The sequence below is a fragment of the Ceratotherium simum genome, chromosome 8 (genome assembly GCF_057802395.1).
Source record: "Ceratotherium simum simum isolate JZ-2026a chromosome 8, ASM5780239v1, whole genome shotgun sequence".
In the NCBI taxonomy this organism is placed as follows: Eukaryota; Metazoa; Chordata; class Mammalia; order Perissodactyla; family Rhinocerotidae; genus Ceratotherium; species Ceratotherium simum.
In genome coordinates, this window is record NC_141907.1 from 38,068,768 (window position 1) to 38,088,149 (window position 19,382).

Sequence of the window (19,382 nt, forward strand, 5' to 3'; positions counted from 1 at the left end):
TGTTAATAGAGAAAGTGGATCAAATCCTAGCTTCCAGACAGAATATGTATAATTATAATTTACTTGACTAGGATATAGAGAGTAAATTGAGAGGGAAACCTCATTTTATCTATTTTGGTGGGTTTTTTTTTAACTGAATGAATTTGACATGTAACATTGGGCAAGTTTAAGGTGTACTGTGTGTTACTTTAATATATTTATATATTGTAATATAATTGCTGTTGCAGTGATATTTATCACATTACCTAATAAGCACAATATTATTGTCTATGTTCATTATACTGTGCATTAGATCTCTATTGCTTATTTACTACTAGTTATAAGTTTGTATCCTTAAACACCATCATTTTATATATTTTGGATGAACAATGTTGCAATTTGGGAAAGGCACATACATACTAATAATTATTTAAAATCCAACAAGGGTCTAAACATTATGTAATTGAGTATGAGATGTATGCTTTATAAAGGGAGTAAGATATATAGATAAATTATTATGGATAATTTGTCCATATAATGATGTCATATGTGATCATTCAATAATCTATCCACATATTTAGCATATACTGTGTGTCAGTCATTGTTTCACATAGATGTGAAGACATGAAGTCCTTGTGCACAAAACCACTTGCATCATGACCCCCTCTTCACATAGTCTTGTTTGCCATGGGTTGCCAGAGTAATTTAGAGAGGGAGACAATTAAAATTTAGTTTTTTCCAACTTAGTATACAATGGCACAGAATCAAATTGTACTGTGGAATATATGCTGAAAGTACTTTTGCAACCATGTAAGATTTATACCTTCTGTAGCCACAACCTTGCTGATGTACTTAGTGTTTGTAACTCAAGCTGACTCATAATGCAAAAGATATCTCATAATATGTAAAAATGAAGCATATTGATTCTGTAGATGCTTAACCATCTTATTAGGTAATATTAATGGAGTGGTACAAAAATGGGCGTGCATGTTAGGCAGGCCAATGGGCCCTGTCAATATCACTGGTGTACCTCCTCCCTGAACCTTGTGGAAATTCTTGGACAGCTTCACAACAGTTATCTTTAATTCCTATTCTGACCTTCTGCTTCTCAGGCCAGACGTTTTTTCTTTGGAATGAACTATGATTTATCCAGGCAGCCTCTTCAACTGACACAAATGATTAACCATTCAAAGTTTAACAGTGTAACCTGTGTTAATAACATGGCTTCTGGTCGTAATAGTAAATGTAAATAGAAAGAAGGCTCACATTCATTCTGTGGAAGATCCCAGAAAGAGTATTTAATCAACATTATGTGCCAGAATTATGTTGCACTTTTATATGGAATCAAACTGGTTAAGATCAAGGAAGAGGCTTACGTACCTGCCAGGATTATGGCTTGGCAAAGATCCAACACTGGTCGGTAGAGGGAACATCATGCTACCTGGTAGGTATACTTGGCTGCAGTATTCCTAACAAACAGGGCATTAAAGGTGGCACCTGAGAACTCATTGTTTAGGGGTGGGATTTAGGAAACAGTTGTGAATCCTGCTGAGCAGCTGACAGGATCTTCTTAAGAAAACCTGTTTATAAAAGTGCTAATCACTGTTGAAAGTGTTACGACTTCCAAAGGGTCAAACTCTCCCAAGCAGAGACTCTGGGGGAAATGTGAAAATTTTTCTACTCACGATTATTCCCTCAATCTAGGATCAAGAAGAAAAAGATATAGAGTTTATGTCTTAATTATCCATCCTTCCCAAACTCTTTGCAGAGGCTAATACTTTCAAGCTCTTTTAAATTGCTAATCCTTAATAAGTGCCTCACTCAGATAAGAAGGTCATTAAAGTTTGTGCCATTTTATATATAATTGAAAAATCCAATTTCATTTGTGCTAGCGTAATTTCCAGAAAATGATCAAACTGTGTTCTGGTACTTCATGTTCCTCTTTAGAGGTTATAATTATCTGCATAATAAATAAGCAAAAGAAACATGAAAAGGCACTTTCATTTACTCAGAACAAGTATAGTACCTTCTAGGATAAACACGTTGAGATAAGGAACAGTGCATTTAACATTTGAGGTCCAATGTACATTATGGGAGTTAGCTTGTCTCCTTGCAAGTTAGCTGAGAAAACAGCATTAAGTGAACAAAGGTGAAGAAGTGAGCCATCTTGATTTAGAACTCAATCAAATCAATCCATAATTGATGAAAGTGTGTGCAGTGTAGTCTTCATACTACACTGTCTGCTTTGCAATTATGCACTGTCTCACACTTTAAAGTACTAGTTAATTCAATATTATTGTCATTCTAGTAATGGAAGAAACTTCACACAAAATGCAGACATGCCTAAGTGATTAACATAAGTGCATAATTTCATCATGAAGTTTGGTTGATTCTGACGAGGTCTTTCCACCTTGACATTAATCTCTCCCTAAACTATCTATTCACATAGCCAAAACAGTATGATGGGAAAAATAATGGTTAGCAGTAAATCAGATACTAAGGCTATAGCCATTTAGACTATCTACATGTCTAAAAACATGTAGAGAAAAGGTACAAATGTAGCTAGTCCACAGCACAAATAGCTTTAGTGGAAAAAGTTCATAGGTATCAGTTCAATTATTGTAAAAGTACCAACTTCTTGATATTATCAAGATAAGGTGAGTAAAAAACATGATGTTATTCTAGGTTTCAAATGGAAAAAGAAATAAGGAACAAAGAGGTTATGTCAGCTACTTAAATCATTGAAGTCATCCAGAAATATATTGAGAGATATTTAAAAAGTAGTCTATGTGAATCCTGGATTCGGTAACCAACCCTGTGGGCTCTATTTTTATGTCCCTAAATGTAGATTGCCAAAGGCAGATAACACCATGTGCATTCATCAATTAACTTTTTAACAAATATTTTTCAGCATTTGAGTTACTTCTATATTGTTCTGGGTTTACAAAGTTGAAAATGGAGACTTCTTGTTATGAATACATACATAATAAAAATTGGAAATCAATAAAACTTAGGAGAGGTAAAGGGAAAAATGGAAACAGTAGAGATAGTTTTCAGCTAGAGGAAATTAAGAAAGATTTCACGACAGAAGTTGTATTTAAACTGAATCTTGAAGGGTTTGTGAACATTTAGATACATACTGGTGTCAATAAATGTGTGGGGAGGAAGCAAAGAGGTAGTAAAATGTAGGGCATAATGGGGAAAAAAAAAGAAGGCAAGATATATATAATTAAAAACGAAGTGCGGGGCCTGCCCGGTGGCGCAAGCGGTTAAGTGCGCGCGCTCCGCTGCGGCGGCCCGGGGATCGCTGGTTCGGATCCCGGGCGCGCACCGACGCACGGCTTGGCAACCCATGCTGTGGCGGCGTCCCATATAAAGTGGAGGAAGATGGGCACAGATGTTAGCCCAGGGCCGTCTTCCTCAGCAAAAAAAAGAGGAGGATTGGCGGATGTTAGCACAGGGCTGATCTCCTCACAAAAAAAAAACAAAAAAAAAAACGAAGTGCATTTTTTTATACATCAGGGTATGTGCATTCCTCAAATATGTAGGATATTCTACATCTGGAAGAGTTTTTGACAACTATTATCTAAGCTTACTAATTTCCAATAATTGACTCTGGAACCTAGGCACAGCTCTGTCCCCATGTACTGCTGAACTGAGCATTGTGAACTGAAAGTCCTAATATTTCATGTGTTAATTTTAGTTTTCATGCTTAATCATACATTCCCTACTAGATATATATTCTATAATATTCTGTATATATTTTCAAAGAGTAAAATATTAAACTTTATATAATCTCAGGCAGCTAAACACTACAAAGAATACAAAGAAATTTTTAAAAATGAACTCCCAGTCCTTAAAAAGCTTATAATAGAGAAGATGGGGTTAGCTTCCAGGTATATATAATGAGTACCCTAAGATCTGGGGTGGGAGCAACCCTTATGAGCCTGTATTAGCCAGCATTCTCCAGAGAAACAGAACCAATAAGATGTAAGTATGTATGTATGCATGGATGGATGGGTAGGTAGGTAGGTAAGTAGGTAGATAGATAAATATAGGATAGATAGATTTATTTTAAGGTATTGACTCATACAATTGTTGGGACTAGCAAGTCAAAAATTTGCAAGGCAGGCTGGCAGGCTGAAGAACCAGGGAAGAGTTGATGTTTCAGTCTTGAGTCAAAGGCAGTCTGGAGGCAGAATCCCTTCTTTCTTGAGGGACCTCAGTCTTTTCTCTTAAAGCTTTCATCTGATTGAATGAGGCCCACCCACATTATAAAGGATAATCTGATTTACCCAAAGTCTACTGACTTAAACGTTAATCACATCTAAAAAACGCCTTTACAGCAACATCTAGACTTGTGTTTGACAAATATCTGGGTACCATAGCCTAGCAAGTTGACACATAAAATAAACGATGACAGAGCTTATAACAGTAGGAATGGACATTCACGGATTCAGAAAGCCTCAACAAAAATTATACTTGTGTTTCTTTGCTAGACAAGTTAAAATGAATAATTATTGGGATAGGAAGCGACGTATTCCCCCAGTCCACGTTTCCTATGTAAATATACACTTTTCATTTTGTCCCATCTCTTACTCATTCTACCTCTCAGTGAAGTTTGTTCCATATTTCTCAAGTGAGTGAATGTAATATATTAAAAATTGTTTTTCAGTAAGTTTGTGTCTCATTTTCATTCTCTGAACTCTGAACTTGATCTGAATGAACTCGCTCAAAGTCCAAACTGAGAGTTGGAGTCAGGTAGGTGCACAAGAGCTCTGGCAAAGCCATTTGGTTCTCACACCCTAGCCTTATTCTACAGCCCCACTTTAATTACTGGTAAGGAAGGTTTATTTTTTTGTTTGTTTATTTTACCTCCCTTTGCTTACCTTCTCGGCATATTTGTCAATAGATTCAGAAACCCGGGAAGGATACAAAAATGGAGGAAATATTTTTTGATCCTGTTAAACATCAAATATACTCCAGAAAATATAGATGACCATTTTTTCCACGCAGATATCCCCTTGTGAAGTTCTTTGATTCAGTTTTGATATTGCATCAAGGTAATGAAATCTGGAATTCTATTTTTCAGCTCTAGTACCCCTAAAATAAGCCATATGATTATTTGCAAAGTAATTCCAAAATGTTACCTACATTAAGATTACTGCATGAGATCAAACATACAATATTGCCTATTCCCTGTGCCATTCATGGGAGAATAAGAGATGTGGACTGTCCTCCTCCAGGGTATCAATTGCCAGGATGGGAAAGGTCCTGGACACATCAACATCTCTTTCTATCAGTCTACCACGAGAATTCCCTTACTTCAGATCCTGAAATTTTAAACAATAAGGTCCCACAGTTATGTATGTCTTGAAAAGTTTTATCAAAATCATGTCCAACTGATACCATATCTCACATGGCAGGATAATTCCTTGAACAAACTCTAGGAACTTCCCCAATGCACAGACATCAAAATGATTTTCACCGTCACCCTGTTGTTCTGAAATGGTTGTGAAAGAGGAACAGATGTGCACATGGAGTGCTCGGCATCTGCCACATGGGGAGATGAAGTGAAACAAAGACAATCCAGAAGGCAGATAAAAGGCTTTCCAGAATCACTACAGCACTGCATCAAGCACAAAGACAGAAACATAAATGGCTGCAGAAAAAGCAGCCAGCTGAGGAATCTGGCATACAGTCAAGAGAAATCTCAATTCTTTTCAGTGTGGACAATTGGACTATTCTGAGTCCTGGAAGTCAGATGGCCCTTTAAAGGGGGCAGTTTAGTGCAGTGATTGGGTAAAGCTACTTTGGGGCAGACTTCTGGGGTTTGAATTCTGAATATAAAAATTTTTATCTGATCTTGAGCAAATTTCGTAGCTCTTTATGACTCAATTTTCTCATCTTGAATCTGGGAGTGATACAGTATCTAGTGCATAAAGTTCTTGTTAACATTTAATGTAAATTATTTAAAACAATGATTGACACACAGTAAGTATCCCATAACATTATGATCATAATAATGAAAGAAAGCCTACATATTGTTTTAAAATGGGGCAACAGAGCCTTTGCAAATATTCCATTTCACAAAGATTGTAGGCCATGGCCGAGCAATGCCTGCTCTGGAAGAGATAAACATTTTATAGATACACTTTTATTTTTGAAGCAATTTCTTCATATATGGGGACAGACAGTTCCAATACCAAGATTCTAAGTAAAACAAATTCTCTAGCTTCTGGAAAGCTAGTCTTACCTAAATATTCATATTATTAGCCCATTAGCAGAATTTGAATCAGTTAATTAGTTTCTGTTTTATGAAACATTTGGTCTACTCAGATCTTGGGATACCAGTGAGTCTTGTTTTTCTCCTACCTCAATGGCTACTCCTTCTCAGTCTCCTTTGCAAGTTCTTCTGTATCTTTCGTATATGTAAGCAATGAAGTGCCTCAGAGTTTAATAACACCCAGTCCCCTTCTCTTCAATCTCAAAATAATCTCATCTAGTCTCATGACTTTAAGTATCACCTGAAGATCATCTACTTTAAGTAGCCAGAAGAATCCAAAATCAATATCTCAACTGCAAACCTCTCCCCTGAAATCCCAACATACATGTCTAATTGCCTCCGTAATGTCTTCAGAAGGACAGCTAATAGATACTTTAACCTTAAATTTCCAAAATGGAACTCTTGATCTTCATCATCCCCCCCAAAAAAAAAAAAAAAAAAAAAATCTCTAACTCTCTTCTCCATCTCATTAAATGACAACTCCATCCTTCGAAGTTTTCAAGTCAAAAAATCTTGGAGTCATTCTTGATTCCTCTTTTTCTCTAATACTCCACATCCGGTCTTTCAGAATATCTTGGCATCATCATTTTTAAATTATTCCAGAATCTTATACCTTCTCACCAGTTTCACCATCAGCAACTTTTTCTTTGATTATTGCAGTATACTCATAACTAGTCTTCCTGCTTCCACAATTGGCCTCCTATGGTTTGTTCTTCATTCAAAAAGATAGTAGTCTCATTGAAAACATAAGTCACATCATTCCTCTCCTCTGCTCAACATTTTTCTATCGCATTCCAATATTCACTCAGACAAAAAAAAATCAATATCGTCTCAACGTCTTTAAGACACCAGATGATCTGAATCCTAATTACACCAACTTCTCCTATCTCTTTTAACCCTTGTTAATTCTACTACAAGCCCTACTTGTCTCCTTGCTGTTCCATGCACATTTTTATCTCAGATCCTTTGCTCCTCCTATTCCCTCTAGCTAGCATTCTTCTCCAGATGTCTGCATGACTTGCTCCTTCACCCCCATTAGATTTCTGTTTAAATCTCACCTAAGAAGTGCTACTTCTCTTGACTACTATATACAATAAAACCCCACCACCATCCTGAGCCTTCCTATCCAGTACTCTGCTTCACTTCTCTCTATTGAATTTTCACTACTTGATATGTTATATATTTATGTATTTTACAGCGCCTCCCAACTAAAATGTAAGCTCCATGAAGGCATAGGGTATTTGATTATTCAATACTGTAACCTCAGCTCTTAAAAACAGTGTCTGGCCTATAAAAGACACCCAATAAATAGTTGTTTATGGAATAAATTGGCAAGCTATTATCAATAAATTTTAATCCCTGGTGTCCATACTGAATTTGAATTAATCTGTAAGAATTAAGCCAAAATATCATAAATTTATGGCTAAGTTCATAGCTATAGGTCTGTGACCTAAACTGAAGAGTTGTACAAACATAGGCCAAACACTGTTACCTCTGCAAGATGTGAGAGAGAGTAACCTTCTAAATGGGGAGCCTGTAAATACACAGCATGACATTTGGAAAGAAGTTATCTGCATGGTTACTATTGAAAGCATGGTAAATTCTCTGCGATGGATGTTTGATATTCAGGTGAGGGCTCTTCTTCCTAGAGAAGCCCCATCACCAATAAGTCATTGTGTTTCTCATCCACATGTGCAACATTTGCCATAGATTGGTTCAGTGCTAGATAGCTAGATTATTTGCTCAATGATCTAAGTAAGTGTGACAAATATTTCTGCATCTGTAATTACACTGTTTTAAAATATATTCCTTAATATTGTATACTTGAAATTTGCTAAAAGGATAGATCTCAAATGCTTTCACCAAAAAAAAAAAAAAAGAAAGGAAAGAAAAGGTAACTATGTGAGGTGATGGATGTTAATTAGCTTGATTATGGTGACCATTACACAAGGTGTACTTATATCAAAACACCAACACCTTAATTATATACAATTTTTATTTTTAATTATATGTCAATAAAGCTGGAAAAATATTTCTTGCTGTCTGAATTAGGCTTCCTATCTGAGCAAGACAGAACACTATATTTGGAAATGACATATTTAGAAAGAGTCTGCATGCTTTGTGTTTTAAAATGTTTATATTACTACCACTTTATAGATTCTTGCCATGGTCCATATTCTTAATGGAGAAAACAAAGAATTTTCTGACGTTGTCAGCGTGCTGCTAGGATGACATTGTTTGTACTGCTGTTGGAAGCACTGGCTTCCAGTGTTTACCTTAGCAGTTTGGATCCAATTGTGCATATCACAGAGCTGAGTAGTCTTACCAGAAAATCCAAGGCTTATCACACAATACGCACAGTTTTCATTATAGAAATTTGTCATAATTTTCATTATAGCAAAATGTCAAAAGTCAAGATATTTAAACAAGTTTTCTCTCTTTCACATTTTAATTAAAGCTGCTGAGCAACTGATGTTAGTTCAAATCCATTGCCAATTTCAGATCAAAAACTTTAGTACATTATTTAAAGCCTTTGCACTAAAAAAATATCAAAATAACTCATTGAATAAGAGATTGAGTATTGCCTTTTAATTGTATACATAATTTTAAATACTTTTCAGATAATCAACAAAATGAATACTGATACATCGAAAGTGTGTGTTGTAGTGAGAAGTTACAATGTAGTGTAAAGAACACTGGTCGGATGGAGCCAGAAAATCATGCCGTAGTTTCAATTTGTGACTCACTAGAATATAATGCTGACCAAGTCACTTACTCTCACTGGAAAAATGGGAGCCCTAGGCAGGATCATCATTCTGATTTTTCCCAGCTCTAAGGTTCAGTGATCATGAGAACATTATCAACCACGAGAATGTTATAAAATGTTAGCAATTAACTTTTTAAAAAATGTTCTAAACATAAACAAGGATAAAGCCTAAGATGGACAGGGTATCTTCCAATGACCCTTCCTCATAAAAATACTCCTGATCTGTAGGTTTCTTTGTTACTTTCATTTAATCCCACCTAATTTCTGCCAAATTGATAGTTGAAAATGGCTTAGGCTAGTGGCTGCCAAGCCTGGTTGACTAGAAGTCCCTGAACAGCATTTTCAAAATTCTGATTCCAGGTCTCCATCTTATTACTGAATCAGAATGTCCTGGAGCAATGCAGAATTTTAGGGCATTTAAACAAGTTCTGGAGTTAATATCTACAGATGGGAAGATTTATCCAATATTCCTCAAACTGAACAACGTAAGGTGCTCTCTCTCTAAATACAAGCTCTATGCATTAAACACTGTATCAGAATGTGTGTGTCTATGTGCGTGTGTATATTTAAGGAAGTTTGGTTTTTAACATTCAGCTAATATATGTACCTCTGCACAATTTTACAACGTAATCTTCTAAAATGTTGAAATATTAACCCTCTGAAGTTATGTTAGGCTATGTTAAAGTACCACCATATGTGCTAAATTGCTTTTTCTTAGATATTTATTGTTTTTCTGTGTTTCTATATTACCAACAAAGCATTAACACTGGTCACTTTCCTCCTATAAATAAACTTTATATTAAGAAATAAAACAATCAAAGTGGTTGCTTAATAACTTTGAGTTCAGCATTAGAAGCCCTTGGTAAGTACTACATAATCCAAATAATTCAATTTTAAACAAAGAAGTAGAAAATGAGGAATTATGAGGTATGTTTGAATCAACTACAACATTTGACAAATGAAGCTGTGACTTGGAGCATCTAGGCAGAAGCAAGGCCAAAACCAGCTTTAATCACGTGTATGAAAGTTATGAGGTGAAAAAACCTAGGCCCTCATTTTGCCAGAACTTTCCCCCTCTAGCCTAGCCTGAGGCCAGAACTACCAAGCAATAAAGGCCCATTCTACAACATTCTATATCTACTAATCCATAAAGGACTCAAAACTGTAACTAACCCGAGACTCTGTATTGAGGCTTATCATTAGAAAAGGATTCAAAATAGACACCTCCAACATCTGACCAAGAGGTCTCAGAGGAATTTGTACCCATATCCTAAGGGAATAATTATGGGTGGCAAAAAGGATTTTGATAATATTACTCTTAATCACCACAAATTGGAAACTGTTAAAATAATGGATTATTAAATACATGTGGTACAAATACATTGCCTAATATTATGCAACATTTAACGATATTTTTCAAAAAGTAATTAAGTGGAATAATAGTCACGATATAATAAGCGGAAAGACACAATTTTGTAAAACAATATGTGTAATATTTCAGCATTTGGTAAAACTATATGCATAAAGTTATTAAAATAGTAGTAACAACTGTGACCTTTGGATAATGATAATCTAGAATATTTAAATTTTCTTTCTTTTACCTAAATTAAATTTTGAATTTTTCCATATTGGACATGTATCTCTTTCACAATAAGGAGAAAAACTATTTTTATGAAATATTAAAAAAAATAGCATAGGGTCACCATTTGTAACTTTAAATGTGTATGGGTTTACGTACAGCATTTTTCCTGGCCCTTTCCCATCTGTATTTATCTAATTTGCATTTTTTAGCTGTACTACCCACTGGGTTTTATACCTTTCTGAAGGAAAGAGGTCATATCTTTTCTAATGTAGTAGACAATGCACCAACCGTCACAATATAGGTAGTAAATACATATAAGACAAACAAAACAATGAAATAAAATTAAACTGTATTTGTGTACATCAAGAAATAAGAAATTATTTTGATAATTTTTGGAGATTCAGAGGTTAATTTAATTTCTTAATTCTAAGAGCTTTAACATACTATTTATGGGGCAAATGAGCATACTGGATCAAAGAATAATAGAGAAGAAAATAACATTCATTTATAATTTTTTATTTTCTCTCACTTAGTGTTGAATCAAAACATACCTAAATTTTATATTGTTTTAAAATAAAGCCTGTGAAAAGAAATAGATTTTAGAGTATCTAATGCCAAAAAAAATGTTAACATAATACGCAAAAGTAACAAAACTAAAACTATAGTAACAAGCTTTAAAATATTGTACAAACCAAATACACAAACTTAAAATTGTTAAACGTAAATGCATTTCTTCATCCAGGAAGACTAAAACACTCTCTCTTCCCCTCCATTAGCATATGCAGGTCAATTATGCAGACAGGAAAAAAAAATATCTTGTGCCCATGCTTTTGCTGTTTCATAATTCCTCAATGCAACGTACCTGGTAAGGAGTGAATGTTTCCTGCTAATAGACTAAAAGGATAGAGATGGGTTTATTTGATATGTAGAAGCTATGCTTAAGGCTTTATTTCCTTAAATCTAGAAGCAGCAGGAAACAAAAAGAGAGGAAAGGAAGGAGAGAGAAAAAGAGAGTGACAGTGACAGGGAGAAAGGCAGAGAAAAAGAGAAAGAGAGAGAGAAACCTATGAATATTAGCACCAGTTGCATGAACCACGCTAAAGAAATGTGCTCCTTGCAACTGAAGAAATTCATAGAAGAAAACTCTATAAGCACCAGCCTTTTCAATATATTTAGAATGTTTAAACACAAGTTATATGTCTGGGAAGTTTATTATCAAAAATGAGCCTGATAAAACAAGATGAAGCAAAAAAGACTTAAAAGTCAGTTCTCACCATTTTCAAACTTAAATATTACCCTCACACGTTTAACACCTGGCCATTCCTCCTAAATGAGTGGAACAAAATGTGATTACTGAGAAAATCTCTTATTTATTTAAGAATAAATAACCTTTATGACTTTTGTAGTTCTACCTATACTTTTGTTTAAGATGTTTCTTTTTTTTTTTTTTTTCTTTTATAGGAACTGTTGGATTTTCCTTTTCTGGTAAAAGTAGCCTGAAAAGGGGCATAATCGTTAAATATTTTTATACTGGCCAGAAAGAAAGCATTCTGTCTTTTGCTAAGGTTACTTGATCCTGTTTGTGTACTGCTCACCCCTTGTAGTCATCTCCAGTAGGTGGTTACTTGGGAGTAGAGCCCAGCTGGTGTCCCGGCTCCTGTCTAGGTTTTCCTCCTCCTAACTGGTGCCCTTGTTCCTCAGTCCTGTCTCCATTACCAAGACCAAACACAATTTCACCAATCGCAAGAAGAGTCCATCCAGCGTCGGCGCCATATTCTAGGGCAGTCTGACATACCACTCTGGCAGTTAGAATGATGTAAAGACCTGAACTGAGATCTCATTCCTGACTGGTTTTCATTAGTTGTTTTTCTCTCTGGTCCTTCACTTTCAAAATGCCTGTATTGGACTATATAAGGGTGTACCAGTCCCTATAAGTAAACCCATGTCCAAATTTTACCTGGAATTTTAAGTTATAACTGTTTTTGCACTCAATACCTTGTGCTTTAGCTCCTGTTAGATACCCATAATAGCATCTTGGATTCCCTGGGGCTCTCATTGATCTCGATTTGATTCAAAGAATTGCTATAACTCTTGAATGTTGTACTTGTTAGTCAGATGGTAAACTGCTATTGTTTTATTATAGTGAGACATTACTCAAAAGAGTAAAAATAGATAATCCCCCCCAAAATTCAAAAAATTATGGGTTAAAAACTACTTTAATTCTAGCCTGATAACGTCTATTAACATTTTGCTGCATTCAGGTCTCATTGTATATTTTTTGTTCTGTTTACATTTAGATAGTTTTAGTTAGAGCATACATAACTAGCTGAACAGCCTCTCTCCAAGTTACTATATATTTTTTTTCAGTCTTCATTAGTGTGTCATTTTGAATTTAAATTCTCAAAATGGAAACTATTTATCGACTAATTTATTTATTCATTCAACGTGCAATTATTGAATATCCTATTTTTTGATAGTGACACAAGATTAAAGCCATTAATCTAACACTGAAAAAAAAAGAAGAAAGAAAAACATATCCTATTGTAGAATAATATTGTTTTAGGTTTTATCAGTTATCTATAGAGACACTATGTTATGTAGCCAAGCTTAAAAACAAACAACCATTTTGCACCAAACCAAATTTTGGCTAATTAAAAAAAAAAAATTGTTAAACCAACACATTAATTTTGTTCCTTACTAGTAACTTAAATTCCATGAGTAGTTAAGAGGGAAAAAAACCTACCCTCTTGCTTGCTTAATTGCATTCAAGTCTGCTTGCTTGATTACACTCAAACTCAAGGCAATTTTGTTCACTATATGAAAACTGAATTCTAATTTTCCTGCATTGTTTAGTTAAAACTGTCTTCTATGTAAACTGCTCCTTATTAATCCCTAGTATGACAATGCTTCTCTTTTAATAACACTATCAAGTATTTTATAGTTTTTTTTTCTTGTATGTGCTTTAGTATCACCAGTTTAATAGCAATTGCATTTAATTAGCTTTTTAAAAACTATCACTGTCTAAGGTTACAAGTGTGTAGCTTGTCCCACGGGGAAAACTAAATCTTTAATACCATGAAACTTTTATACAGGAAGATCATCACAGAAGCCTCTTGGTGGTTATTCTTGTCAAAGCATTTCTGGAATACTAATTCAGCTTTGAGTCCTACTTGTCTTTATTTTAATGATCACATATTTTTCTTTCATGAATTCATTCAAATTGAAAACAAAAGCCCCAAACAAAAAATATACAGTTCAGGAAAATGTAGACTTCCATATGCTCAAACAGGCTTATCTTCTCTAAACATTGGTTAATTAGAGTGAACACTGCAAGATTCTCCTAAAGAGAAAATTAACATTTTAGTAATGCATTACTTTATGAACTCCCATATTTGCATAATTTTAAATTAAATACAAACAGGTTTATAGAATATTTTATCTTTAAAAAAAATCGAAATGTTGTATAGGAATTCATTTGAGGTAGAAGTAGTAGCAAAAAATTCTTTGAAACTCTCTTTCCTTGGCTTCTTTTCCATTGCTTTATCTTCACTTTCTTGCCAACCTTGCTGTTGCACTTACTACCTGAGCTTCATCGTTCAGTTCCTTAAATGTATGTGTTCCCTAAGGTTGATATTCGTTCCTTTTTCCCTCTCTCTATACTTTAAGACTGTTTTTCCCATTTCTCAGAGGTCTAGCTAATTCCTGACAAGTATTTGCTCCAGTCCTAACTTTCTCCTTAGAGTTAACTCCTAATTTCAGGCTGTCAGATTCAACTTATCCACAGTCAGTTCATAGTCCCTTGCATTAAGGTGACAAAGATGTCCCTTATAGTGTGGCCAAAATGCTGTCAGTACAGTAGTCAGTGTGGGCCGTTGTGAAAGCTAATGACAATCACGTGAACATCATATTGAGTAAGAGAAAAACTGAGCGTGACTGTGATACTATAGGAATAAGCAGACCCAGGCAATTGTTAGGCATATAATAATGGTTATTCAGATATTCAGGTCAGTTAAGACTTCTAATAAAGAGACAATTTGACGGTCGTGATAATGAATAAATGAAGTGAGGGAAAAATCATCACAGGGTTAGAAAATTATCTTTGGGTGGTGTTATGGGCTGAATTGTGTCTCCTCAAAATTCATATATTGAAACCCTAACTCCCCAGTACCTCAGAAGGGGACTGTATTTGGAGATAGGGCCTTTAAAGAGGTGATTAAGTTAAAGTGAGGCCATTTGGGTGGGCCCTAGTCCAATCTTACTGGTGTCCTTATAAGAAGAGAAAATTTCAATACACAAAGAGCACCAGGGGTGCATGTGCACAGAGGGAAGACCATGTGGGGACACAGCGAGAAAGCAGCCACCTGCAAGCCAAGGAGAGAGGCCTAAAAAGAAACCAAACTTGCCAACATCTTGATTTGGACTTCTAGCCTTCAGAGACGTAAATTTCTGTTGTTTGAGTTACCAAATCTCTGGTACTTTGTTATGGTAGCCTGAGAAACTAATACAGATGACAAAATCAAAGGAGATAGAAATAATACATTATTGAGCCCATTGAATGGGACCTAGTAGTTTGACTCACAGAAATGGGATTCTTAAGGTTTGGAAGAGAACATTTTTAATAATATCAATTGGTTACATTGGAGGTGTTAATTATGTCCTTCAAATAGTAGTAAAACATTATTTATTCTATGTATAAAAGATAAAGCCTAGATACCACACTTTATCGTTTCTCATATTCTCTCTCCTTCCCATATTTCTCTTATACTCTCTCTCTCTCCCCCTCTCTATCACCATACTCTTATCTCATTGTTTTCTAAGATAAGTTCCTCAAAATAGTAGTTCATAACATTAACTGCATTCCCACTTACTCCCTAACACCTTGAAATCAACACATGATTGCATGTCTTTCCATGCGGAACTCATATATGTCTTCAGGGCTCTGTGACAAGAAGATGGATATGAGACCAATTTTGAGGATGGAGGAGGGACATACAATTCAGCTGTTATTCCATTCCTACCTTCACCATTCCGTTGAATTTCATACTATCAAGATAACCAGTACCACCCAGACTAATGCAACAACCTCATAACTGGTCTCTCTAATCCCGGACTTTGATCCCTCTATCCATCTTCTATGCTATTATAAGAGTGATCTATACCAAGCCAGACCTGATGGCCTAGTGGTTAAAGTTAGGTGTGCTCCACTTTGGTGGCCTGGGTTCAGTTCCTGGGTGCAGAACCACACCACTCGTCTGTCAGTAGCCATGCTGTGGTGGCAGCTCACATGGAGGAATCAGAAGGACTTACAACTAGAATATATAGCTATGTACTGGGGCTTTGGGGAGAAAAAAGAGGAAGATTGGCAACTGACATTATCTCAGACCGAATCCTCCCCAGCAAAAAAAAAAAAAAAAAGAGTGAATCTATTAAAAATATAAATCTGCCTATGACGCTCTCCTGATGAAAAGCATCCAGGCATTTCTCTATCCAAAGGGATACAATTCATACATAAGTTTCCCATTATGGCTCATAAGACCAGTTTTTTTGCTGAGGAAGATTCACCCTGAGCTAACATCCATGCCAATCTTCCTCTATTATGTATGTGGGTGCCACCACAGGATGGCCGCCAACAAGTGGTATAGGTCCACACCCAAGAACTGAACCCACCCTCAAAGTGGAGTGCATGGAACTTAACCACTAGGCCATGGGGCCAGCCCCTCACAAGACCATTCTTAATAAGGCCCTTAAATATCTTTTCAGCCTTAATTCCTTACTTTGTACTTCATGTTCCAGTGTCGTCAGATTACTAGAAGTTCTCCTGATCTTATCAAGACGTTTCATTCCTCTATGACTCTTGCATGCTCCTTCCTCTGCCAGTTAAGTCTCTTTCCTTCTCTGATTGACTGCTTTTTCCTCAGGCCTTCTGGTTATCTCCTACTAGATTTCTTCAGGATCCGCTCTTGATGGATCACGTGATAATTTTTTATGCTCCAGCATAGTTCCTAGCAAACATGGTGCATTGGAGTAACAGGTTACACATTCTTAGATATGGGGATATTTTAGCTCCAATCCTAATACCTGGAGCATAGTAAATGCACATGTTGCCCTAAACTCATTCAGAATTAGCTATCAGAAATTACTCAGGAATTCATTTGTATTACTGAGGTGTATACTCTAGAACTCTATGCAAGATAACTATTTTTAATATTTACTACTCACCATATTTATAGGATCAACTGGTCCAATGCTGTTTACATAAACATCAGTTTCAATCACTGTGGGCCTCACTGCAAAATACCAACACATAAAATGGTCAAAGATATGATCAGAGGTTGTGTTAAACAAATCTTAGTTTTAAACAAATATTTATAACTGATAATATTTTACTATTTCAATCATAAATCATTCCTCATTATAAAATGAAGAAGCATGGCCCATTATAAAAACACAAAAACTTTTTCAGTTTACAAATCAATACATTTTTGACTAAAATCATTCCAGTATATAACCTAAAAATGTTAAAACTATCTAAATCATCCATTAAAATTAAGAAAACTAATTCAATAAAAAATTACTGGATAATTTGCTCAACAATAGTCATAGAATTTTAGGACTGGATAGATTTCACAGTCTAAATATTACACAGTCCTACTTAATGCATATCAGTGGTGTGCTGATAAATGTTTAACAACCTTGTTCTCAGACAGGGAGGGGAAAAAGCCCTGATTTGTAGCTTTTGTTGATTTCCATGTTGTAAATATTCCCACAATGGCTGATTTAAAGATACCAATATAAAGTCACTGAATACAGAGTTGGGACAAGATATAATAAGGGGTTATTGTGAGCCAGTATAAACCAGTTCCAGCACACACTAGAACTTGAAAGATAGTTATGATGATTAAAGAAGACAATGTATATAGAGTATCTACCTCCAGGTCTGATTTTTACAAGGAGCTTCACAAATATTCGTTCACACCTCCTTCCTCCCTCATTAACAATATTCCTTTTGGTTGTTTATACTTGGCTCCATTGTAAGGTACATTTTTATCTAATTCTCAGAGTATATTGTATAGACGTCACTATGGATTACATCTATTATGTTTTGTACATAATCATTTGTGTTTTCCCAGTTACTCTTTAAATGGTATATACCGTATTTTTATATTTTATCAAAATGTGTAGCACAGGTCCAACTTTTTAAATGTTTATCAAATGATGTGTTTAATGAATGTCCACAATAGAGCCGTATTTGATTGTAATTTAGGCTTTCAACCTTTGTCATGTATTTTTGGCTTCCTATAATGAGATTTACCATAATAATGATAATTTATACACATAAGTTTTTTTGTTTGCCATAAAAAACATTTTCATGAAATTTCTTTTATTCCCCCTTGCTCACCAAAGAGGATATAAAGGGTTTATTTATTTATTTATTTGTGAGGAAGATTGGCCCTGAGCTGACATCCATGCCAATCTTCCTCTATTTTGTACATGGGACACCACCACAACATGGCTTGATGAGCAGTGTGTAGGTCCACGCCCAAGATCTGAACCCACCAACTCCAGGCCGCCGAAGTAGAGTGCGTGAACTTAACCACTATGTCACTGGGCTGGCCCCAAAGGGTTCATTTATTGATTCAGCAAATACCTGTCGAGGAATGTGTATAAAGGGTTACAAAGTAGAGGTGAAAGAAGGTGAAAAACATTCCAAGAAGAAAATCTGTCATATATCTCACAGAGATTTATATAGAAATAACGCAAATGAGATAAAGCAGAAAAACTACCTTCTAGATTAAAAGTTTCTCTACTAAAGTAGAATGTTTTTTAGTAATGTTTACTCAGTTCTCCTTTTTAAATTTCCCTATGTGGCCTAGTATTTATCACTCTTACAATTCAGATGCTATGCTCAACCTGGTAGGATGCATCTCCTTCCGGAATACATAGCCCAGTCTGCCTGTCTGAGTCTCTATGTGGCCCCAAATCTCCCTGCCTTAGTACCTTCTAGTCTGGCAGAGCCCCCAGTCTAGTAAGTTTCAATGGAAAACTTGAACCATTTTGAAAAACAGTGCCTATATAATTTTAAAACAATATTTATATTTACTCTTTGCAATAAAAAAAAAAACTACACTTAGGAAAACATTAATAACATTTACACAGTTTGTTTTTCCTCAAGTAAAGGTTTTATTACATGGTATACATGTTTTCTTAGCTAGTAAAATAAACAAGATTTGTTAGAAATAGTTTTAGTATGCAAAACTATAGGTTTCTAGACTTACACAATACAAGAAAATGTAATTCAATCTGATAGCCAACAATTAGGTTTCTTAAATAAAAGTAAATCATATGGTTTATAGAAGGTTTTGTAATTTAACTTAGGCTGATGCCTTCTAAGATGAGTGGCTTTAGCCCTTTGCCATTTATTTTTGACTAGCTATAAATTGTAACCAATAAATATCACATACTTAAGCTAATTTAGGTTACAGAACGGTTTTTATAAAAGCCAATTAATAGCAAGGCAACAGGTTTATTAGTCCCTTTGTAAGTATATTTATTGCCAGTTATAAGCAATCAATTGCAACATACCAGTCTTATTTAACTAGATTCTTTTCAGTTCATCTGATAAATCAACAAACACTGAGCATAGGCTCTTTATTGCACGATACTAAGGGCTGAATACTGTCTACTCCAAGAAGTAAATAATTTCTGAGGATATTTTTATATACAAGACATACTTTTCACATTTGCAGTGTAGAACGTTCTAGATATGA

The 19,382-nt window shown here is 35.1% G+C and overlaps 1 protein-coding gene across 1 annotated transcript in view; it reads right to left on the reverse strand.

The window, feature by feature from the left end:
• Nucleotides 1-19,382, reverse strand: part of GABRG1 (gamma-aminobutyric acid type A receptor subunit gamma1) — a 71,521-nt gene that overhangs the window by 21,964 nt on the left and 30,175 nt on the right. The window contains exon 3 of the mRNA XM_004419027.3: nucleotides 16,834-16,901. Within this exon, the coding sequence (XP_004419084.1) occupies nucleotides 16,834-16,901 (68 nt within the window). The remainder of the gene's footprint in view (nucleotides 1-16,833; nucleotides 16,902-19,382) is intronic.